General features: G+C 40.4%; 1 protein-coding gene across 3 annotated transcripts in view; it reads right to left on the bottom strand.

Annotated features, from left to right (window-relative positions):
- The window catches only part of LOC112119087 (rho GTPase-activating protein 29), a 74,649-nt gene that overhangs the window by 21,958 nt on the left and 34,233 nt on the right, over positions 1 to 18,458 (bottom strand). For all 3 annotated transcript variants that reach the window (XM_024217641.2, XM_024217643.2, XM_024217642.2), the window contains exons 3-4: positions 12,057 to 12,200; positions 71 to 167 (exon numbers count right to left, since the gene is read on the bottom strand). In XM_024217641.2, coding sequence (XP_024073409.2) covers positions 71 to 167; positions 12,057 to 12,200 — 241 coding nt within the window. The remainder of the gene's footprint in view (positions 1 to 70; positions 168 to 12,056; positions 12,201 to 18,458) is intronic.

Below are 18,458 nucleotides of genomic sequence, written 5' to 3'. Positions count from 1 at the left end.
ATATTTACTACTAGTCTGTATTAATTCTGTTCAGTATTATTCCTTTTAAATTCCAACCTATACCACTTACACGTTTCCAAAGGTGAACGCCAATGTGTCAATAGATGAAAATATTTCACTGAAGAGTTCTCTCTTGTTTTCTTCATTCACTTCTTTGAAGTTCACAGCTTAGGAAACAAACAGAATCCAAATAAGAAAAATTTTTCATTTTTACAAATCATACAGGAAAATTCATACAACAATCTTGTGGAAAACATCTATAGAGAAAGGTAACCCTAAACTTCACGAAAGTATATTTCTAGAATTGTTTATAAAACATTTGGAGAAAACTAATAAATGTAACTCAGGTTCAGGGCAAACAGATAAGCACAATAACCCAGAAAACTTCCAAACTGGGAATAAGGTTACCATCACTCAATTCCCTACATTTCCCTATTCCCAGTTAAGGTCTGTGTGAATGCTCTTTGGGGGAGGGGAAGGAGAGAGGAAGTGGGAGCAAAGGAGGAAGGATGGCCACTCACAGGAGTGATTCAGTCACCTACAAGGCAGTGGCAACACACAGCTCATAAATTATTTAAATATTGATACAGGAAACTGCTTCTCTATCTTCCAGGCTGGTCAAGGAAGTCCAAAAACAGTTTACCAAAACAAAAGGGCTCCATACAAATATATTCCTATTTCATATCTGAAAACAGAAATCCTGTATCTAGATGAGATGTCCAGGGAAATGCCATAGGTTGTTTCCTTGACAGAAACCTTCATTTGTATTAGTCCTGCAATCTGATGACCCAGCTTAGTAACCGTTGTTCTGTTCCACTGTGCAAGTTGGGAGCAGTGGAGAATAGAGAAAGAATTGCTCTACCACCATCACATGTGATTTCAAAATAGGAAAAGGATACGGTCACTCTTCACTCTTAGTGTTTAACACTGTAGTATTAGAGCAACTGACCCTTACTAGAGCCTCAAGGTGCTACTGTAACACAAACAATAATGAGAAGGGAAAAATGATTTATTTTGGTAGCTTGTGTCAATACCCTGGGGGTAGGAGTGAACTTCTTACAGGCGTAATCAAAAGCAAGTGGTGGCAGAGACACGAGGGGGAAAAGCAGGATTTTTTCTATCCTACTCCCAAATTAAACCCTCAGCAAGGAGGCAAAGAGCAGTTTTCTTTCTGGTTCTCTCCAAAATACTCTGCCCTGAACCCGGGGTGGACCTCTGGTAGACAATCTTAGTGACTTGCCTGAGCCAATGGAATTTAGATTAATATCTATTCCTGAAGGCTTAATTGGACAATGTGAAATTCTGGTTTACCCAGATGCCATAAAATGTACACACACACACACACACACACACACACACACACACACACACCTTTTGCAACATTCATGACAATATTAACCCAACACAAATAATTCAACCTATTTGTATTTGTAGCGCTTCAAACATACAAAAATTGAAATATGAAAATAAAAAACTCACTGTATCTATTTCTAGAATCAGTAACTCCAACATTAAGTGAAAATGTAATTCATTGTACAGAATTTTCCTAATAAGCTTATGCTTTTTAAGGCTTCAGTCTAAACTATATCAAGGCTTCCTGCCAGATGCTTAAACCCTAATGGGTCACCAAAACAAAGAAAATACAGTAAGTAAATCAGATCTTCTCAGACTTCCTTTGTGAAAGGAAACGTTTTCACTAGCAAATTAACACAAATTCATTCCTCCTTCCTTGCATGTACTCAGCATGCCAACTGATTTGCCAAAATATTTTTTAAAAGTGGTTTTATAGCAAGCAAGCCTGACATTAAGCAGTCCTGTGCTGTATAACAATTCTTTGGCATATGAAGAACATACTGTAATGAAATGGCAACAATAGTTTAATAGTAGTCACATGACAAAAATACCAGCAGTTACTACTGTAGACATTGTTCCCTGTTAAGATCAAGGTTTCTCTCTCCTTTTCCATTTTATATTGTGTGATTAACATGAAAATAATGACTCTAGTACTTCTGAAGAAAAAGAAATACATGCTATAAAGTTCCACAGAGCAAACATTAGATTACAAGTTTTGAGTGGATTTGTAAAAATCAATGGAAGAAAACGTTTTGAAAACCCTCAACTTTGCAGAAATAATCGAAGTCTATAAATAAAGTCTTCCAAACTTAATCATTAAGCAACAACATTTAACTAAAGGATTTATGAATTACCAGCCATCCATGATTGGAAAAAACATTAAAATGCAAGCACAAAATCCTGCCTATTTGAAACACAAAGGACTTACCATGAAAATATTTAATAAATCCTTAACCAAAATATCTTCAGAGAAGCAGTGCTTCTCTCACTGTACTAGTGAAACATTTAACATGCAACCTCACCCTAAAGAAAGGCTGTCTGCACTAAGAATCAGCTTTCCTGTTCCAGGAAGACTCATGCTCATCTTGTTAGGCCTTCATTTTCAGTGATGGAGAAAACTTTCCCTTTCAGATTCCATCACATTAAGTGGGGTAACAAAAATTATATGACAAAAGAAGTTTCAGGACTCCCACCTCTCATCTAATAAGATTCCCCAAAATGCCTACCAATAAAGTTGGATATAGACAGCTTTCTTCATGTCTCTTACTAGTGCATTCCTGATGTACTTAACATCAACTTTAAACATGCACACTCTTTCCCCAGGACATCCTGACTGCACACAATAGCTACTGACAACAATGGACTGTAGTAATATTTCCCTGTCTGGAAATGGCATCTATCTATAGTAGTGCAAGTTTCAAAGGGAGCATGCAACTTAATAGCATTTGCAAGGGAAAATGTTAATTTTTTGAAGTCACACTATAAAGATAACATACCTGCCATCTAGTGCCTGAAAGGCAATACGTGTAATATATTAAAGGTGAGCTGTATTCTTGAAGGAACAAAAGGGATATGTATTGACAGTCAGCTTGACTAACAATATCAGGGCATTGTAAAACAGATTTCAGATTTTATATCTTCAAAGTCAAACAAACCAGAAGCTTAATCCAAATAAAATGCCTAACACAAAACAGACTGTTTGGAACACTGATTATAAATATTTTTAGAAATAAGAATTCCAGAGATATTCCTGGAGATAGTTACCCATGCTTCTCTAAAGCCAAGAGAGACTTTGAATCTGCTCTTTTGAATGAGGAGATAGTCAAACTATGGTCTCCATTTAAAAGTTTTGCGAGTATAGTTATGTCAGTTAGGTTGTGATTTTTTGCCGATATAGCTATGGCTGGCAAGATCCTTAATGCAGACACAGTTATACCAGCAACAGTCCTTTTGCCAGTCTGTGTCCACGCTAGGAGGGTTTCCTGGTATAGCTATACTGACAAACCTTGTGTGCGATATTCTTCTTTTCAAAGGCTAATTCTACCATACCCAATTGAACAGACCTAACAACACTACTCCTTTTTCTCAACAAGATGTCTACAGTCCTAGCCTCCCTCTGTTGCCAAATTATTCAGTTAATTATTATCTATACAACAAGTTCATACAATTTTGTTTTATCTCCTTAACTGGATGACTGGCTTTTGTATTCCAAGGTCTTTAAATAACCACCTTCTAAAAGTAAAATCATTTTTTTCAATTACTTGAAGCCTTGTAGTTGTAGTTCTTCTGTTCAATGAACTTTCAGTTTAATCTCTTCTCCGAATGTAGGACTTTATTGACAAAACAAACATCAAAACACCATGAATTCCAAATGCTAGCTTATAGTCACCATTCCTTTCATAGGTAGTAAAATGATACAGTTTGTGTCCATAATTGATTCTTGGCTACAATTTATGCTTGCCTAAAACCCCCACTCTGCAAATTTATACTTTCTTGAAGTCAGTGAAAAAAATGCAATCAAGTTATACATTAAAGCAGAAGAGATGCAACAACACTATGCATTCTACTTTTGGCTACACCTGAAGCCCACTCAGAAGCTATAGCTCAGGGGTGGGCAAACTTTTTGGCCCGAGGGCCACATCTGGGTATGGAAATTGTTGGTGGGCCATGAATGCTCACGAAATTGGGGGTTGGGGTGCAAGAGGGTGTGAGGGCTCCAGCTGGGGGTGCAGGCTCTGGAGTGGGGCTGGGGATGAGGGTTGGGGGTGCAGGAGAGTACTCCGGGCTGGGACCGACTGGTTCGGAGGGCAGAAGGGGGATCAGGGCTGGGGCAGGGGGTCAGGGCGTGGGAGGGGGTCAGGGGCAGGATCTGGGCAGCGCTTACCACAAGCAGCTCCCAGAAGCAGCGGCATGTGCCCCCTCTGGCTCCTATGTGGAGGCGCAGCCAAGTGTCTCTGCGCACTGCCCCTACGCATAGGAGTTGGAAGGGGGACATGCTGCTGCTTCTGGGAGCCACGGCACACGTGGAGCGGGGCAAGCCCGCAACCCTGCTCCCTGGCGGGAACTTGAGGACCAGATTAAAAAGTCTGAAGGGCTGGATGTGGCCCCCAGGCCATAGTTTGCCCACCCCTGCTATAGTTAGTAGTGCATGTACAATGTGGTTGCTGGTCTGCTTGGTAGTACAGTAACTCCTCACTTAAAATTGTCCCGGTTAACGTTGTTTCGTTGCTGATCAATTAGGGAACATGCTCATTTAAAGTTGTGTAATGCTCCCTTCTAATGTCGTTTGGCAGCCGCCTGCTTTGTCTGCTGCTTGCAGGAAGAGCAACCCATTGCAGCTAGCTGGTGGGGGCTTGGAACCAGGGTGGACCAGCAGCCCCCCTATCAGCTCCCTGCTCCCCTAAGTTCCCTGTGCAGCAGCTGCCTAGCCATTGCAGTTGTCCCTCCCACCACTGCCATGTGCTGCTCCTGCCCTCTGCCTTGGAGCTGCTCCCCGAGACTCCTGCTTGCTGTGCGGTGGGGAGGGAAGGAAGGGGGGGGCTAATGTCAGGTGTCCCCCTCCCCCCTGCTCCTGCACCCCGCTTACCCCATGTTCCATAGAGCAGGGGGGGACACACCAGGGCTCAGGATGGAGTGAGCTTGCAGCAGCTGCGGTCTCAGCAAGCTGATCTAATTAACAAGGCAGTGTACTTAGAGGGGAAATGCACATATCTCCCTCCATTCCCACTGCCTTGTAGAGTGAGAGAGTTAATCCTTGAGGGCTCAGCCAATTGCTAGATCATCATTTAGCAGTAAGGGAAATATCCCACCCTCTGACTCCTCCACCTCAACCAAGCTTCACAATCATCACCACTGTGTGCCAGTATTAAATTGTTTGTTTAAAAAGTTTTTTGTCTGGTGAAAAAAATTTCCCTGGAACCTAACCCCCTCATTTACATTAATTCTCATGGTGCAATTGGATTTGCTTAACATCGTTTCGCTTAAAGTTGCATTTTTCAGGAACATAACTACAACGTTAAGTGAGGAGTTACTGTAATAGCCATAAGGAGCCTTTTAGACCTAATCTTCTGGCACCAGCTTCCTATTTACTTCTGAGCAGGAGTGGTAATTGTATGAGATTTTCAAGCCAACAGTTTGTAGATTCAGCGCTAGGACTTGGCATTTTCTGAGAGTGCCCTCAACACTGGAATTTGCTTCCTAGCTGATCTAAAAGAGGATTTGTCTGCACCTGCCTTAGTACATGTTAATTAGGGAACACTAGGATTAATTGTGACCGGCTGACAATTGTCAACATAACAGTATATGTCTACAGAGAGACATATCATGCTTGTGTTATGATGGCATTTCACAGCGTAACTGTTTCCCACTGCCAGTTTGTTACTTTTAGTAGCCGATGGAAAAGAATTTTTTCCTAAGCTTTTGATTTAGGATGGATGCATGAATACTGGCTTATTTGAGCTCTTTTTTACTTTGTTTCTTAACACAACACATGCTTACTGCACGCTGTACATCGACCTTGAAATGCATAACTAAATGCATTTGAGGAATATAAAATTTTTCATAAATGTTTAAGGACAAATGTGTATGGAACAGTGTTGCAATATCATTTGCTAGAGGTCCTTAGGGCAAAAGCACAATGTAGCTAATGGAACGTCTAATCTTATATTGCAGTTAATCATGGCAGTTTTTATCTTGGTATATTGACTGACATAGGAAAAACCACTTAACTAAAAGTAAGCTGAACTTCCATATTCATATATTTAATTAGTTGAGATGCTGACATATTTCTATTATTAACATGATTTAACTGAGACAAAGTGTCCTGTTTAAAAAGAGCAGAAGTTGCTGCTAGAGCTTATTCTTTTGCTATTAATCTTAAAATTATTCAGTTGTGAACACTTCTCTACCACCATTTTAGGGCTGATTTTATCTTTCGAATTCTACCAATAATCCCCCAGTCCTTAACACCTCGCTGTACCTCTTTGCCATGTGTATAAACAAACATACATTGGCTGTGCAACAGCTGCAATCCATGCCTTTCTAGACATCAGCTACAAATGAAACTCTCACCAGAACTTTGCAATAAGATGTCTTTTTTTTTTTTTAAAGCTGGTATGAAGAACTAAGGCTCAAATTCACTTGTGGATAAGGAAGCACAGTTCCACAGCAGTCAGTGCAGTGAATTTGGCTCCAAATTTAAAACATGTTTGCATCAGACTAACTAGAGGAAGAGAGAGGAAATAATTGGACAACTTGCAAACATGTCAACGGGGGAGGCAAATTGGAAATATTTGAACAGTTCTATGCATTGCATTGTTTGATCAGAGGCTTAAATTCAGGATTGCTTATGTACTTTAAAATTTTATCCCAAGTGGGAAAATTCTTCATAAAAAGGGCTTCAGCACTGAAGGCACTTCTCAGGTGTCTGGTCCTCTGCAGTCTGTTTGGGAAAGTGGCTCAAGAGGCAGCCTCCCCCAACAAGTGAAAGGATCCACTCCTGCAGTTGCAATGTCAAGAGAAGCTGATACAGACATTTGGCCTGCCCTACTCTGCTTTTCTGACCATGGGACAGCCTGCTGGATGTCTGAGCCAGCAGTTTGAGAACTCTCATCCTCAACTTCCCAAACTAGTTTAGATTAGAGCAACCATGGAGTTGGAGACTGGTGGTGAGACACGGCAAGGAATTAAGAAGTTGGGATGTGGGAGAGGAGAGTCCATCTACTTCATGACCACTGAACAGGCTGTGCAAAGACTCCTGTGGTTGAGAGCTCAGATTAAGATAGATGCCTATTTCCTCTAAAATCACCTTCTGCTTCAACATTTGGCACAAAGCACATGCTGCATACAAAGCATACATGTTGTAAACATGCCTGTCACAGAATAGCTGGCTCCTGAGGGGGCCAGGCTCCCAGTCTACCTGTGATAGGCTCTGCTAAGGAGAACAAGCCAACCCAGATCCACCTGCAAGTAGTTAATTGTCTACTTGGCTGGGCAGCAATTAATTAGCTAAGGAACAGCCACAAGGTCCAATAAAGAGTTATGAGGCTTCAGACAGAGTTCCAAAAGACAGGAAGGAAACTCCAGCAGAGAAGGAATTCTCAGAGAAGCTATTTAGGGAGCTCACCAGTAAAGGGGACCTAGGAAATTACTCCTAAACCAGAGAGGTTCTGAAAGGGGAGCACACTAAGAGTGCCAAGTCCCTAAGGAGAAGGACCTTACTAAACAGCAGCAGGTTGTCCAGATCACAGAGGAACTACATGCCACTTTGGAGAAGAACTGCAGTGGTTTGAGCTCAGAGAGTCCTGAGAAGGAATCCTTCCCCAGGTGATGGTAAGAGTCCCTCTAGGGAGGGAAGGGGGCTGGGTTGAGAGCACCTTAATGATAAGGAGCCTGGATGGGGGAGATGAGTTGATTTAGATGGGACTAAGATTAAGATTAACTCTGCCCCCCACAAAGGATGCTGGGGTGAAGGCTTGCTTGCATGTCTGATTGGCCTTTGGATGAATAAATTACACTGAAGGGGCACACTTCACTACATACATGTGTCATTGGGGAAACTGAGGCAGTGATAACTGTAGTTCTGCACTTGGCCTCTGGAGAGGCCGTGAGGAGTGATATGCCAGCTGCCCCAGGATAAGTACCCACCTTAATACCACTCTTGTGGAAGACTCCTACAGAATTTAATAGTAAGTGATGCAGGTGGGTTTGAGCCATTCCACAGAACATAACAGAGAATTATATCTGTGCTAGAGAGTACTGCAGTGTGATTCCGAACCCAATGAAAGTAAATAATAAAGAAAGATAACCTATGGGTTTAAAGTACTTTCTGTAAAAGTCTATAACTTTCATGCTTTTAACTTCTAGCAAATTTTTCCATAGGGCGGATTCCTCCCCCTTCACAATGGAGTTGCAGAAAGTGGATCCTGGAACACTGGTGGGAAAGGCAGTCTCAAAAAGGTCCCTCAGCCCTCCAGGAATCTGGCAAAGTGGCTCAAAAGAGCTGAGCACGACAAAGGGACTTCGCATTCAGCAAATATTATACTTTAGGCAAAGTGAGATCATTTTTATACAAGTGCAAATTCTTCGGGGGGGGGGGAGGAGGGGCAGGGAGGAATAAAATTGCAGGCACTATTTGAAAGAGCACTGTTCACATAACCACTCATATTTAAATCCCCAGGCACGTGAGGAGAACAGTGAATGACTAAGACCAACATTAAAACATTTTTCATTGAAGTCTTTTGATAGCCAGCAAGTGACGAATACAGTATTTTATTAAAAGGAAGAGGGAAATCTAGTTAGGAAGAAAGTAGCTACACATTAGAATTTAATCAGGTCACCAAAGCAGATCCCCCCCAAAATGTGCAAAAAGTTCCATTAAATTTTAAACCCCCCAAAATAATCAGAACCTTGAGTTTTTAATCTCGTCTGAAACAGCTCTTGAAGAAGTGTGATGCATTCAAACTAGAAACATGCTAGAACTTTGGTTCCTTTCCAGCTTAAGGCAAAGACTGTTACATACTGTAACAACAAAATCACCGTGCACCACACCCATTTTCCCTGTGTAAAGGTCTCTCATTCCATCAGCCAAGTCCCTACTTAGGGCTTGTCTTAACATACAGTGCACTGGTGCAACTGCGCTGCTGTGGCGCTTTAGTGAAGATGCTACGACGCCAATAGGAGAGCTTTTCCTGTTAGCATAGTTAATCCACCTCCCCGAGAGGTGACATTTGTGTTAACAGAAGAAGCTCTCCCATTGACATAGCACTGTCTACACAGGGGTTAGGTCGGTATAACCACATCGCTCAAGGATTTTTCACACCCTGGAATGACACCGTTATACCGATATAAGTTCACAGTATAGACCTGACCTTAAATTCTCTAAATGAGCTATGGCTGCATGCCAATTCTTCATGTGTACATAAAAAGCTATAGCCATGCTATTGGACCTAGCTGGGCTCACCTGCTGAAAAAACGACTGGATGATGCAACTGCACTGTTATACTCTGCCCTTTTTATTTAAAGCATGTTGATAGTAATACTTTCATATGACTCATTATTAAGGTGCTGGTTTGTCATGGGGGTAGAAGCATCATGGATACTGTAATTTTTCTGTTTGACGATGACTTTTCTGTCTGTGGTTTTAATAAAGCAGAGTTTCCCAAATGGTGGGAAACAGGAAGGTTCAAGGTAGGTCACCAGCCCAGTGAGGAGGGATGGAGAGAAAATCAACAACCCTGCACTCAGCTTGCAGAGGTGGCTCCTGTCCTGTGGGGGCTGGACAAGGCTTCCCACACCAGGCATTACACTTCGGTTTGACCAAGTTGGGATTAGGGTTGTGGTGCGAGGGTGGAGGAGGATGCTGCAGGTGGTCAGTGCCCCCCTCAGTGGAGTGAGGAGGCGATGGGATTTATATTTATTGTATTTAAAAGGGGTATAATTGTTTTCATAACTCTGACTTTACACACCATTTCCCCCTAAAACATGACTTTTATTAAGTTTAGCATGACTACTCTGCTATTTTTATAAAAAAAAAAGCATGACAAATCTGCAGCACTACTATTACACAATATACAATTGTGTTTCACTAAAACAGTGTGTAGTAGCTCTATTACTCTCAAATGCTGATAAAACAGTTCATTTGGAAACTAAATGGGCAAACAGCATATGTTCTGTTTAATTAGCAAATGTACTGTTTAATTAGCACTAAACTGAACACTAGTTATCAAGTCTATTTCTGATGCGAGTGTACTAATTACATGGACTAAGCCAGGGCTTTAAAGATGACCTGCAAAGAAAGTCAAATGGAGTTTGTACCCATGCTATGATTACCAAAAAAATAAAATAAAATAAAAATAAAATAAAAAAGATTTTTGAGCCAGGGGACGAGGTGAGTGTTTTTAAAGCTTACTCTTCTGCTTGCTTTTTATATTAGAAATTCAGGTTATTTGCTCCCACAGTGCTGACAGCAAGTACAGAACCAGTGGAGTTATGACTTCACAGGAACCTTCATCTCAGGGAGAGCCCTACATGCTTGCATCATGAAGAGACAGAAGACTAGGGTTCTAGTGTCTGCAGTACTTCTAAAGCACAAGCAGGAGGAGCTACTTGGCAAGAAGAAAATAACCATAAGAAGCTTTACCTCCATGTATGAGAAGGATACAGATAAACCAAACAGCATTCTTAACTGACATAGCAGCAAGTATCTATACCAGAGGGGAGGGGAAGAAATAATATGTTGGGCATCACTACAGAAGATTATAAGTAGAGAACAAGAGAAAATACCTAGAGCAAGGAAAAAGTTATATAAAGAAACACAAGCTGTCAACACAGAGAATCCTCCACTTGGCTCTTGACAGAGGAAGAAAAGCAGGTGGGATTTTTACCTACACCTCATGTAGGCAGGGCCTAGTGACGGCAGCCCTAGCTAGCTCCACAGTAGCATCCTGGAGGACAGGATGATCCCAGGACTAGACAGAAAGTTGTATCCAAACATACCTCCCACGATTTCTAGTGGCTAAAGTGGAACAAGTCTTGCCCCCAGGGGGTGGCAAGCCTGGAGGGTGGGGAGAGAAAGAGTTGCAGAGCAAGCCTGCCCACAGCCATCCGTGAGGGACACAAGCCACTAGTACCCATAGCAGTGACTCCTGTCCCTCATGGATGGCTGGGCTCAGCTTCTCACTCTGGGCGTCGCTCCCTGGACCCTGGTGCATGGAGTCATAGTGCTGCTAACTCAAATTTGGACTGGCTGTCCCCCGTCAAGGAGCCAGCCCAAATCTGAGTGTCTCTGCACCCATTTGCCAGGGCCAGGTCTCAATGCCCAGAATGGGGATCCGAGGCCATCCAGCCCTTCAAACGGGACAGGAACTTTTGTGGGCAGTCCTGTAAAACCTGGGACTGCTGGAAGGTCTGTCAAAGGTTAAGAGTAGAAAGCACTGACAGTGCAGCAAGACCTAGAATGATTATGCAGGTCACCCTAGTGATCTCTTCCTGTCTGGGCTGGGCCTGGAGCCAGCTGGAGAACGGCAGCAGCAAGTGCCCAGAGCAGCATGTGCCAACATCCTCAGCTCTGATATTTTGTCATTTACGGACAACTTTAGCACATTCATTTCGTCCTCCAGTTTGGGGACTACAAAAACAAGGCCTAGCGAGCATTACCGTTTTGTATTACTGATCTGGAAGTTTATTCAATCAGAATATGATTTCATATCTTCTCTATACATTTATATTATGAACCAATTGAAATCTGATAATATTAAAGAGGCAGTCGCTGGAAGATCATAGTAAGCCTATTCAAGAAGGTAAATCTCACGTGATGACAAATATATTAGTGTTAATCTCAATTACATACATGTACAGTTAAACAAAGATTGATATAAAGAGAGCTTTCAAAGCACTAGGCATTATTAGTTTGCTTCCTGTAGTACTGTAATTCAATGTTTTCTTTATTAAAAATGGAAGAGCAAGCTTATTTAATAATACACCTGACTTAGGGGAGTGTTGGGGGAAGAGACAGACTATAAAATGTACTGGACTACTCAGAAGTTTAAAATAATTTGTATATGGCTATTTTCCTTTTGCATATATGCAATCTAGGTTATAAAGTTTTATTTGTTTCATAGCTAATATACTGAAATAACAGACCCTGGTGTTATAAATTACTAGTTCCCCATTTTTCCTGAATTTGAGAGGTGATATTTCCTTACCTTTCACCTTTGCGATGACTGTTCCTGCAGCACTAAGAATGTCAACTGAATTGAGAGTCTGATGTTTATTTATCACTGCCTTTAGGACACGCAGCAGCTCCCCTAAACGTTCATGAACAACATGATGCAGACAGCCTTCATTTTCTGAAAGAGATTTTAAAAAATTGGGTCAAAGAAATTAGAAAACTATCCTTGATTTCTGTAAGTCCAGTCTCACAGTGACATGCAAGTCTTTTGGGTTGTGTTCCCTGCAGTGGTTAAAGTTGCACTGAAAGTTCAACTTCACTAATAAGTTCTAAGCTAACAAAAGTTACTTTGTGTGTCGGTATTTGCCAGTAGTTTTTTTGCTTTATTGTTATCTACAAGATTAAAAAATTAAATTTCCCAAAAAGAATTCCAACCAAATCACTAAAAGGCTAGGGATGCTATGATGGAGGTACTCATATGCAAGGAAAAAAAACAGGCCTAAACCATGTCCCTCTTGTTTCCTTACCACGGTATTAGGGAATTGATTTCATCCACTTCTATTTGAAGGAATTCAGGATAAAATATGAATAATGTCTAATGAAACAATATTCATTTTTTAAAATATATTTGAAATATGGCATCAACCAAAAGCATAATAGCAAGTTATTTAGTGCAAGAGAGCACATTAAGATTAGCTAGCTTTTAGTCTGAGTGTCAACCAAAAAGGTTTTCAGCATCCTATGGTGCTTAGTCCAGAAAAACTAGTAACTAACAAGCAGGGCTATGAAATGGCATACGTGCCTTTTCAAAGCATAGTTCTCTTGATATGCAGTTTTTTGTAGGTATTTTTGTATGCATGGTACAGGTTGAACCACAGACTCTTCCGTTCCATTACGGAAATGGCTTTGGTGCACAGAGTTTAAGTTTCACGTGCACTCGAGTGCTGCTTTGTAAGCTGTGGTAAAAAAAGCTGTCAGATTCATGAAAGACTAGCTTATAAAAAGAGGATCTAATACAAGCTGATTCACTTCCCTGTAGAGCAAAAAGGGATGACGACAGTTACTGTGAGGTTTGTGATCACAATAACAGAAATCAATATAATGTTACCTAAATGGTAGTTTCAGAACATCTGAACAGTTTTGGCCTTGCTGTAAAAGGTTGCTCTGGGTTAAAATACCAACATGTTGTTGGTGGGTCAGTGTGGTGTAACTATTGGGATGGATCAATTTTCTGTCACATAGTGGCTACAGGAGAAATCATAGCCTTTTATAGAAGGACATGGTAAGTCTTCAGTCCCAACATCAGGATAAAGAGGTTTCCAGCTCAAACACATAGATAGCTCTTTGCTTCAGGTTCCACATCCCAACTGAGTAAATCCCATATAGATGGTATACCTGATGACCTTTCTGACTGAGAAACTGCACTGCATTTGATCAAGTGGTGGTCATACTCTGAATCTATTTTTAAGAATTTCAATGTTTTATGTTTCGGGTTAAGTGAATTACATACAGCTTCACCACAACTTCAGATCTTCCTTTTGTATTAGAAAAAATAACCCCTAAAATCTGAAACCTCACACACTTACCTGGGTCTGGAAAACCTTCCTGACAGTGAGAGTCTAAAGAAGCTCAATCTATTTAGTTTATCCAAGAGAAGGTTACGTGTTGGTTTGATCTTAGTCGACAAATATCTACATGAAGATTTCTCACAACAGAGGATTAAAAAAAGCGGGGTGGGGGGGAGGAAACAAAGGCATAACAAAATCTAATACCTGGAAGCTTAAGCTAGACAAATTCAGACTAGAAATAAGGTGAACATTTAAAAAATGTTAATAACCAACCATTGGAGCAAATGGAGCATCTTTCTAAAAATAAAGATATGCTCTAGCTTGAATCAAACCCCTAACTTCTGGTGAAGAACTGCTTGGCGAAATCCTTTGGCCTGTGTTATACAGGAGGTCGGACTAGATAATCACAGTAGTTCCTTCAGGCCTCAGTCTATGGGCTGGTCTTCACTACCAGGATAAGTCGACCTAAGTTACGCTACTCCAGCTATGTGACTAACATAGCTTAGGTCGACTTACCCCGGTGTCTACTCTGTGCTCTGTCAACGGGGAGACGCACTCCGGTCGACCTCCCTTACTCTTCTCAGAGAGGTGGAGTCAACCAGAGAGCGCTCTGCCGTCGATTTAGTGGGTCTTCACTAGACTATTAACTACTATTTGAGGTTGGGGGCAGTTATAGAAAAGGAGCAGCAGGAAAAAATAGATGGCAGTGCAATACTGACGTATACTGAAACTAAAATTGGATCACAGCAGTATCCAAACAATCCCAAGAGAGTACTGCATTATTAATATGCAACTCATTCTAAAGCAATTTGGAGCCTGAAGAATTAGAGAGTCTATAAAACCACATTCCATTTATGCATTAAAAGTAACATCTGTAAAAACAGAACATTTTTCAAGCCAAAAATTACAGACAGTTAAAGTACAACTGGTGCCAAACTCAAGTTTCAAATACATATTAAAGTCTACACTTTAATACGTTGGAGTATGAACACATTTTCTACTTAAGTCTCTCTAAAAAGGAGAAATTTGTCTAGGTCCAAAATTAGGCTCATCTAACAACATAAGTAAAAAAGCTCTGTTCAATGGCTCAAACTGCCATCTGTTTGCATTATGATACTGCACTATTTTGTTTACAAAAATATTTGAAAAACATTTATTGTTTCCAGTGGCAGGAAAAGACAAAAAGGTCTGTGATGAAAGTAATGCTGACAGAAAAATGCCATCATGAACTACGGGTGAACTGCAGTCAGCAATTTTAATTTATCCAGGACAGGAAGTCTCTTGTGTTATTGTCCATTTGGGGGAAATATATAGTACTGGGGAAAGAAACAAAAGTGCAATATGCCAGGTTAATAAAAATAGAATTTCTATTACCAAACTGCCCTATCTAGTTGAATTATCACCTTAGATGAGGAAAAAATACAGTTTACAATGAAAAGACAATACCCAGGACAATGTAAAACCAAAAAGTTTTATTGCTGACTCAATCTCACTCCACTTTCAAGAAGTCACGTGATCATATTTGCTTTCAATTTGCCTTCCTCCTTCTCTCCCCCACCATCCAATTTACCTTATCTATATGTACCAGGAGGTTATGATACATATATATGCCCAAATAAATCTGTTAGTCTTTAAGGTGCCACCAGACTCCTTGTTGTTCTTATCTTTATGAAGACAAATGAGAATTTCCTCCATCAATGAATATTGCATCAAGTTCAAGCCCTCCATCATTGTTCTAGGCTGCGATACCTAAAGGAACACCTAGGTTTCTAGAATGAGGACTGTGATCAACTACTCTGAACTTCTGCACAATCGAACTATTGCAGAGGTTAAGCTGGTTTGTGTAGGAGACAAGAGTTTTCTTGGAGACCTCCTGCAACAAACATTGGCTCTCTTGATCTCCTAAATGAAAAGATAGGGCTGTGAATCCGGGACTTTCTGCTTCCTTCACTATCACGCCTCATAGTGAAAGTTTTGTTTTTTAAAGTTGTATCAGCAACACAAAACCAGACATTTTCCAAAGGATGCCAGAAGCCTGGATTGGGGGAGGGTGTGTGTGGGAGGGTGTGGGGGTAAAATCCAACCCCAAAACCCAGCTACAGAGATGTGGAGGTTCTCTTTTGTTTTGGGTTTTTGTTTTTTGCAAGTAAAGTCTAAAGGTGTTCTCACAAAGCTAAGAAAGTGGCTTTTCAGACATTAAAGAGTTCAGTAGCTTGCCTATGACAGATAAACTTTGGTTTGAATACAACATCTGCCTTTCTCTAGTAGGCAACAAAACCATCCTAAAATTAAAATACAGCCATAAGAAATGTCATTTTCGGACTAGGTGTGGAGAAGGGGAATGGGGGTGAGGAATCAGAATAAATGCATCAATCACAAATCAGGCTAAAAAGTGATCAATATTGCCAGCCAGTCTTTTCGCCAAAGTTTTCAGCAAGTCTTTAGTTCAGAAGGCAATATAAGATAAATGGCTGAAAAGCATATAAGAATATTACTAAAACTTAGTCAGCACATAGTTTAGCCTTCAGTTCCAAAGACACCGGGAATTCCAGTCTCCCATTGCTTTATGGCTACTCATTCATCTTCATCAGTGTCAGAATACCACAAGTTACCCGATTTTCAAATTTTGGACACACTTCTCAAAGGCAAGCTTTTTCTAATAAAGATTAGCTAGCGATAATGGCCTTGCTACTATGGATTCTGCTCATCCAAAACAAAATAAAGTTCTATAATCAAGCTTGTCAGCTTCAACACAACTTCCTGCCAAGTCAGTTTCAATTACATTACATACAGTTGGGAAAAGCACTGTGGTATCAGTGGGGTCAGGTATTGTTTTGTTTCCCGGGGCTTTTCACCAGGCCCAAATGTTTTATGAAAAGTTGTATGTTCCAAGAAGTGTTAAAATGCAGAGATTAAAATTAAGATTACATTACGCTTTGTTTAAAAGCAAAGAAAAAGTTATGTTAGCTGCCGCATTTCCTACATTGTTCTTTAAATCTGGGCAGGAGATCAAATATTAGAATCAACTTAACAGTTTCTGTTTATGGATTTTCTGCAGAGCTCTTTAGCAATATCACTTTGGACTATCATCCATGTGCACTATTATGGAAAGCACACACTAAATTATAAACTAGGTAGCAACTTCCAAACTATTCAGACCCAAAGCTTTTAATGAAGATTTCAATTTAATATGAAGTTGTACACGATAGATTCAAAGTTACCACAAGGCCTATTACCTCTGCTCACTGGTATACCCCAAATGTTAACAGAGGATATATATCTGGGCAATCTATAGTTTTTTTAGACGCTAGCCCTCATGAAGTGAGATTTTAACAGATCTCTTTTTATCAGAAATATATCAAATTTATCAGGAATTTCCATTCCAGAATCCTGGATAGTAGAGGCTGGCTCCCCCTAGACACCAATAGAGTAAATGCTGTTTCCATTAAATTCTTCAGAAGGATTAAAATATGTTATCAGCAATTACACCATCTAGATCACATGATTGAAAATCAGCATCAAAACAAAACAGATCTATTTAAAGACAACTTTATTCTGAAGTCTCATTCATGCCAACTCAGTCAACTCCCATACTGTTTAGTAAGAAACAATCAGCATTCTGATCTGCACTGGATCCAGACTATGAGACTCCCCAATGAGCATTGCAGACTAAGCAAAATGATCGTACAACAATGAACTGTGCTGAAACTGTCTAACCCAGGCATCTGCAGGTTTTGGAAGATGTCCAAGATTAGCCCATCCTCATTTTTGTATTTTCCATCACCAGCCACACTGACTGACAAGACTCTATTGCATTACTGTCTAATCTGCCAGAGGTCATGATCAGTTGAAGTCAAACATTGAAAATATTTCTTAATGTTCTTTAATATTGTTATAGATCAGCATAATATATGGCCAAATCAAAAAGTTACCATTGCTCTTTAGTTAAGTCCTAGGAGATATTCTTATTAGACAAGCAATCACAGCAACTCCTACTGGTATGTCTAAGGATAGTTATATTTGACATCATGGGGTTTTGAAAAGTTTAATAACTATAGAAGACACTTTAAGATGCTTGGATGGATAGATGCATACAGGTAAACTAGTTGATTCCTAATGCACAAGTATGTTTCTGTACACCATACAACAAGTAGGGGAATATCTACACTTGAAAGTTAATTCAGATTAATGTGAGGCATGAATTTTAAGTGCAATAGGTATTCCTGTCCATGTGTAGACAAACCTTAACCAAATCAACAACATGCATTTAGCTCCCTAAACAGGAAACAGAAATCACACACAGAGGAAGCCACCGGAAATTAACAGCATAGAGAAAATATGTTAACACTGCCACAAGTTTAACTCTGAATTTTGTTGTTTAAGGCAATCTGTGATGTCTACTGTCGGTGTGGCATTTCAAAGGAGATCCTCGGTGATTAATTTAATATCTGAGATATTTCAGGATTTTGAAACTTCTGATCCTACACAAGCCTATTTTTCAATTTTAAAAATGTAATTATTGCTTTACTATCACCATGAGAGTGAATGGGTAAGATATCCCTCAACCAAGGCCAACATAATATTGCTGCTACCCAACAAAAACTCCCGTCAGCTGAAAGATTGTGACACAGGAGGTGTTATTCTGCTGTCCGTATACTAGCACACGGGTCATAGCTTGCTGTCGTTAAGGTTTCACAACAGTTGCCATTATAAGCTTGTGGTCTCAGCCAATCAAGTTTCTACTTCTGTCTTGCAGACAACAGTTTCCCCAGGAACTTCCCATTCTGCAACCCAAACCATCCCTACAGAGTCACACTTAGCTGTGTGTGTGTGTGTGTGTGTGTGTGTGTGTGTGTGTGTGTGTGTGT

The sequence above is a fragment of the Terrapene carolina genome, unplaced genomic scaffold, assembly GCF_002925995.2.
Source record: "Terrapene carolina triunguis isolate 2854851 unplaced genomic scaffold, T_m_triunguis-2.0 Scaffold211, whole genome shotgun sequence".
NCBI classification, from domain to species: domain Eukaryota; kingdom Metazoa; phylum Chordata; order Testudines; family Emydidae; genus Terrapene; species Terrapene triunguis.
The sequence above is the reverse complement of the archived record's forward strand: the minus strand, read 5'-3'. Positions and strand labels throughout refer to the sequence as shown.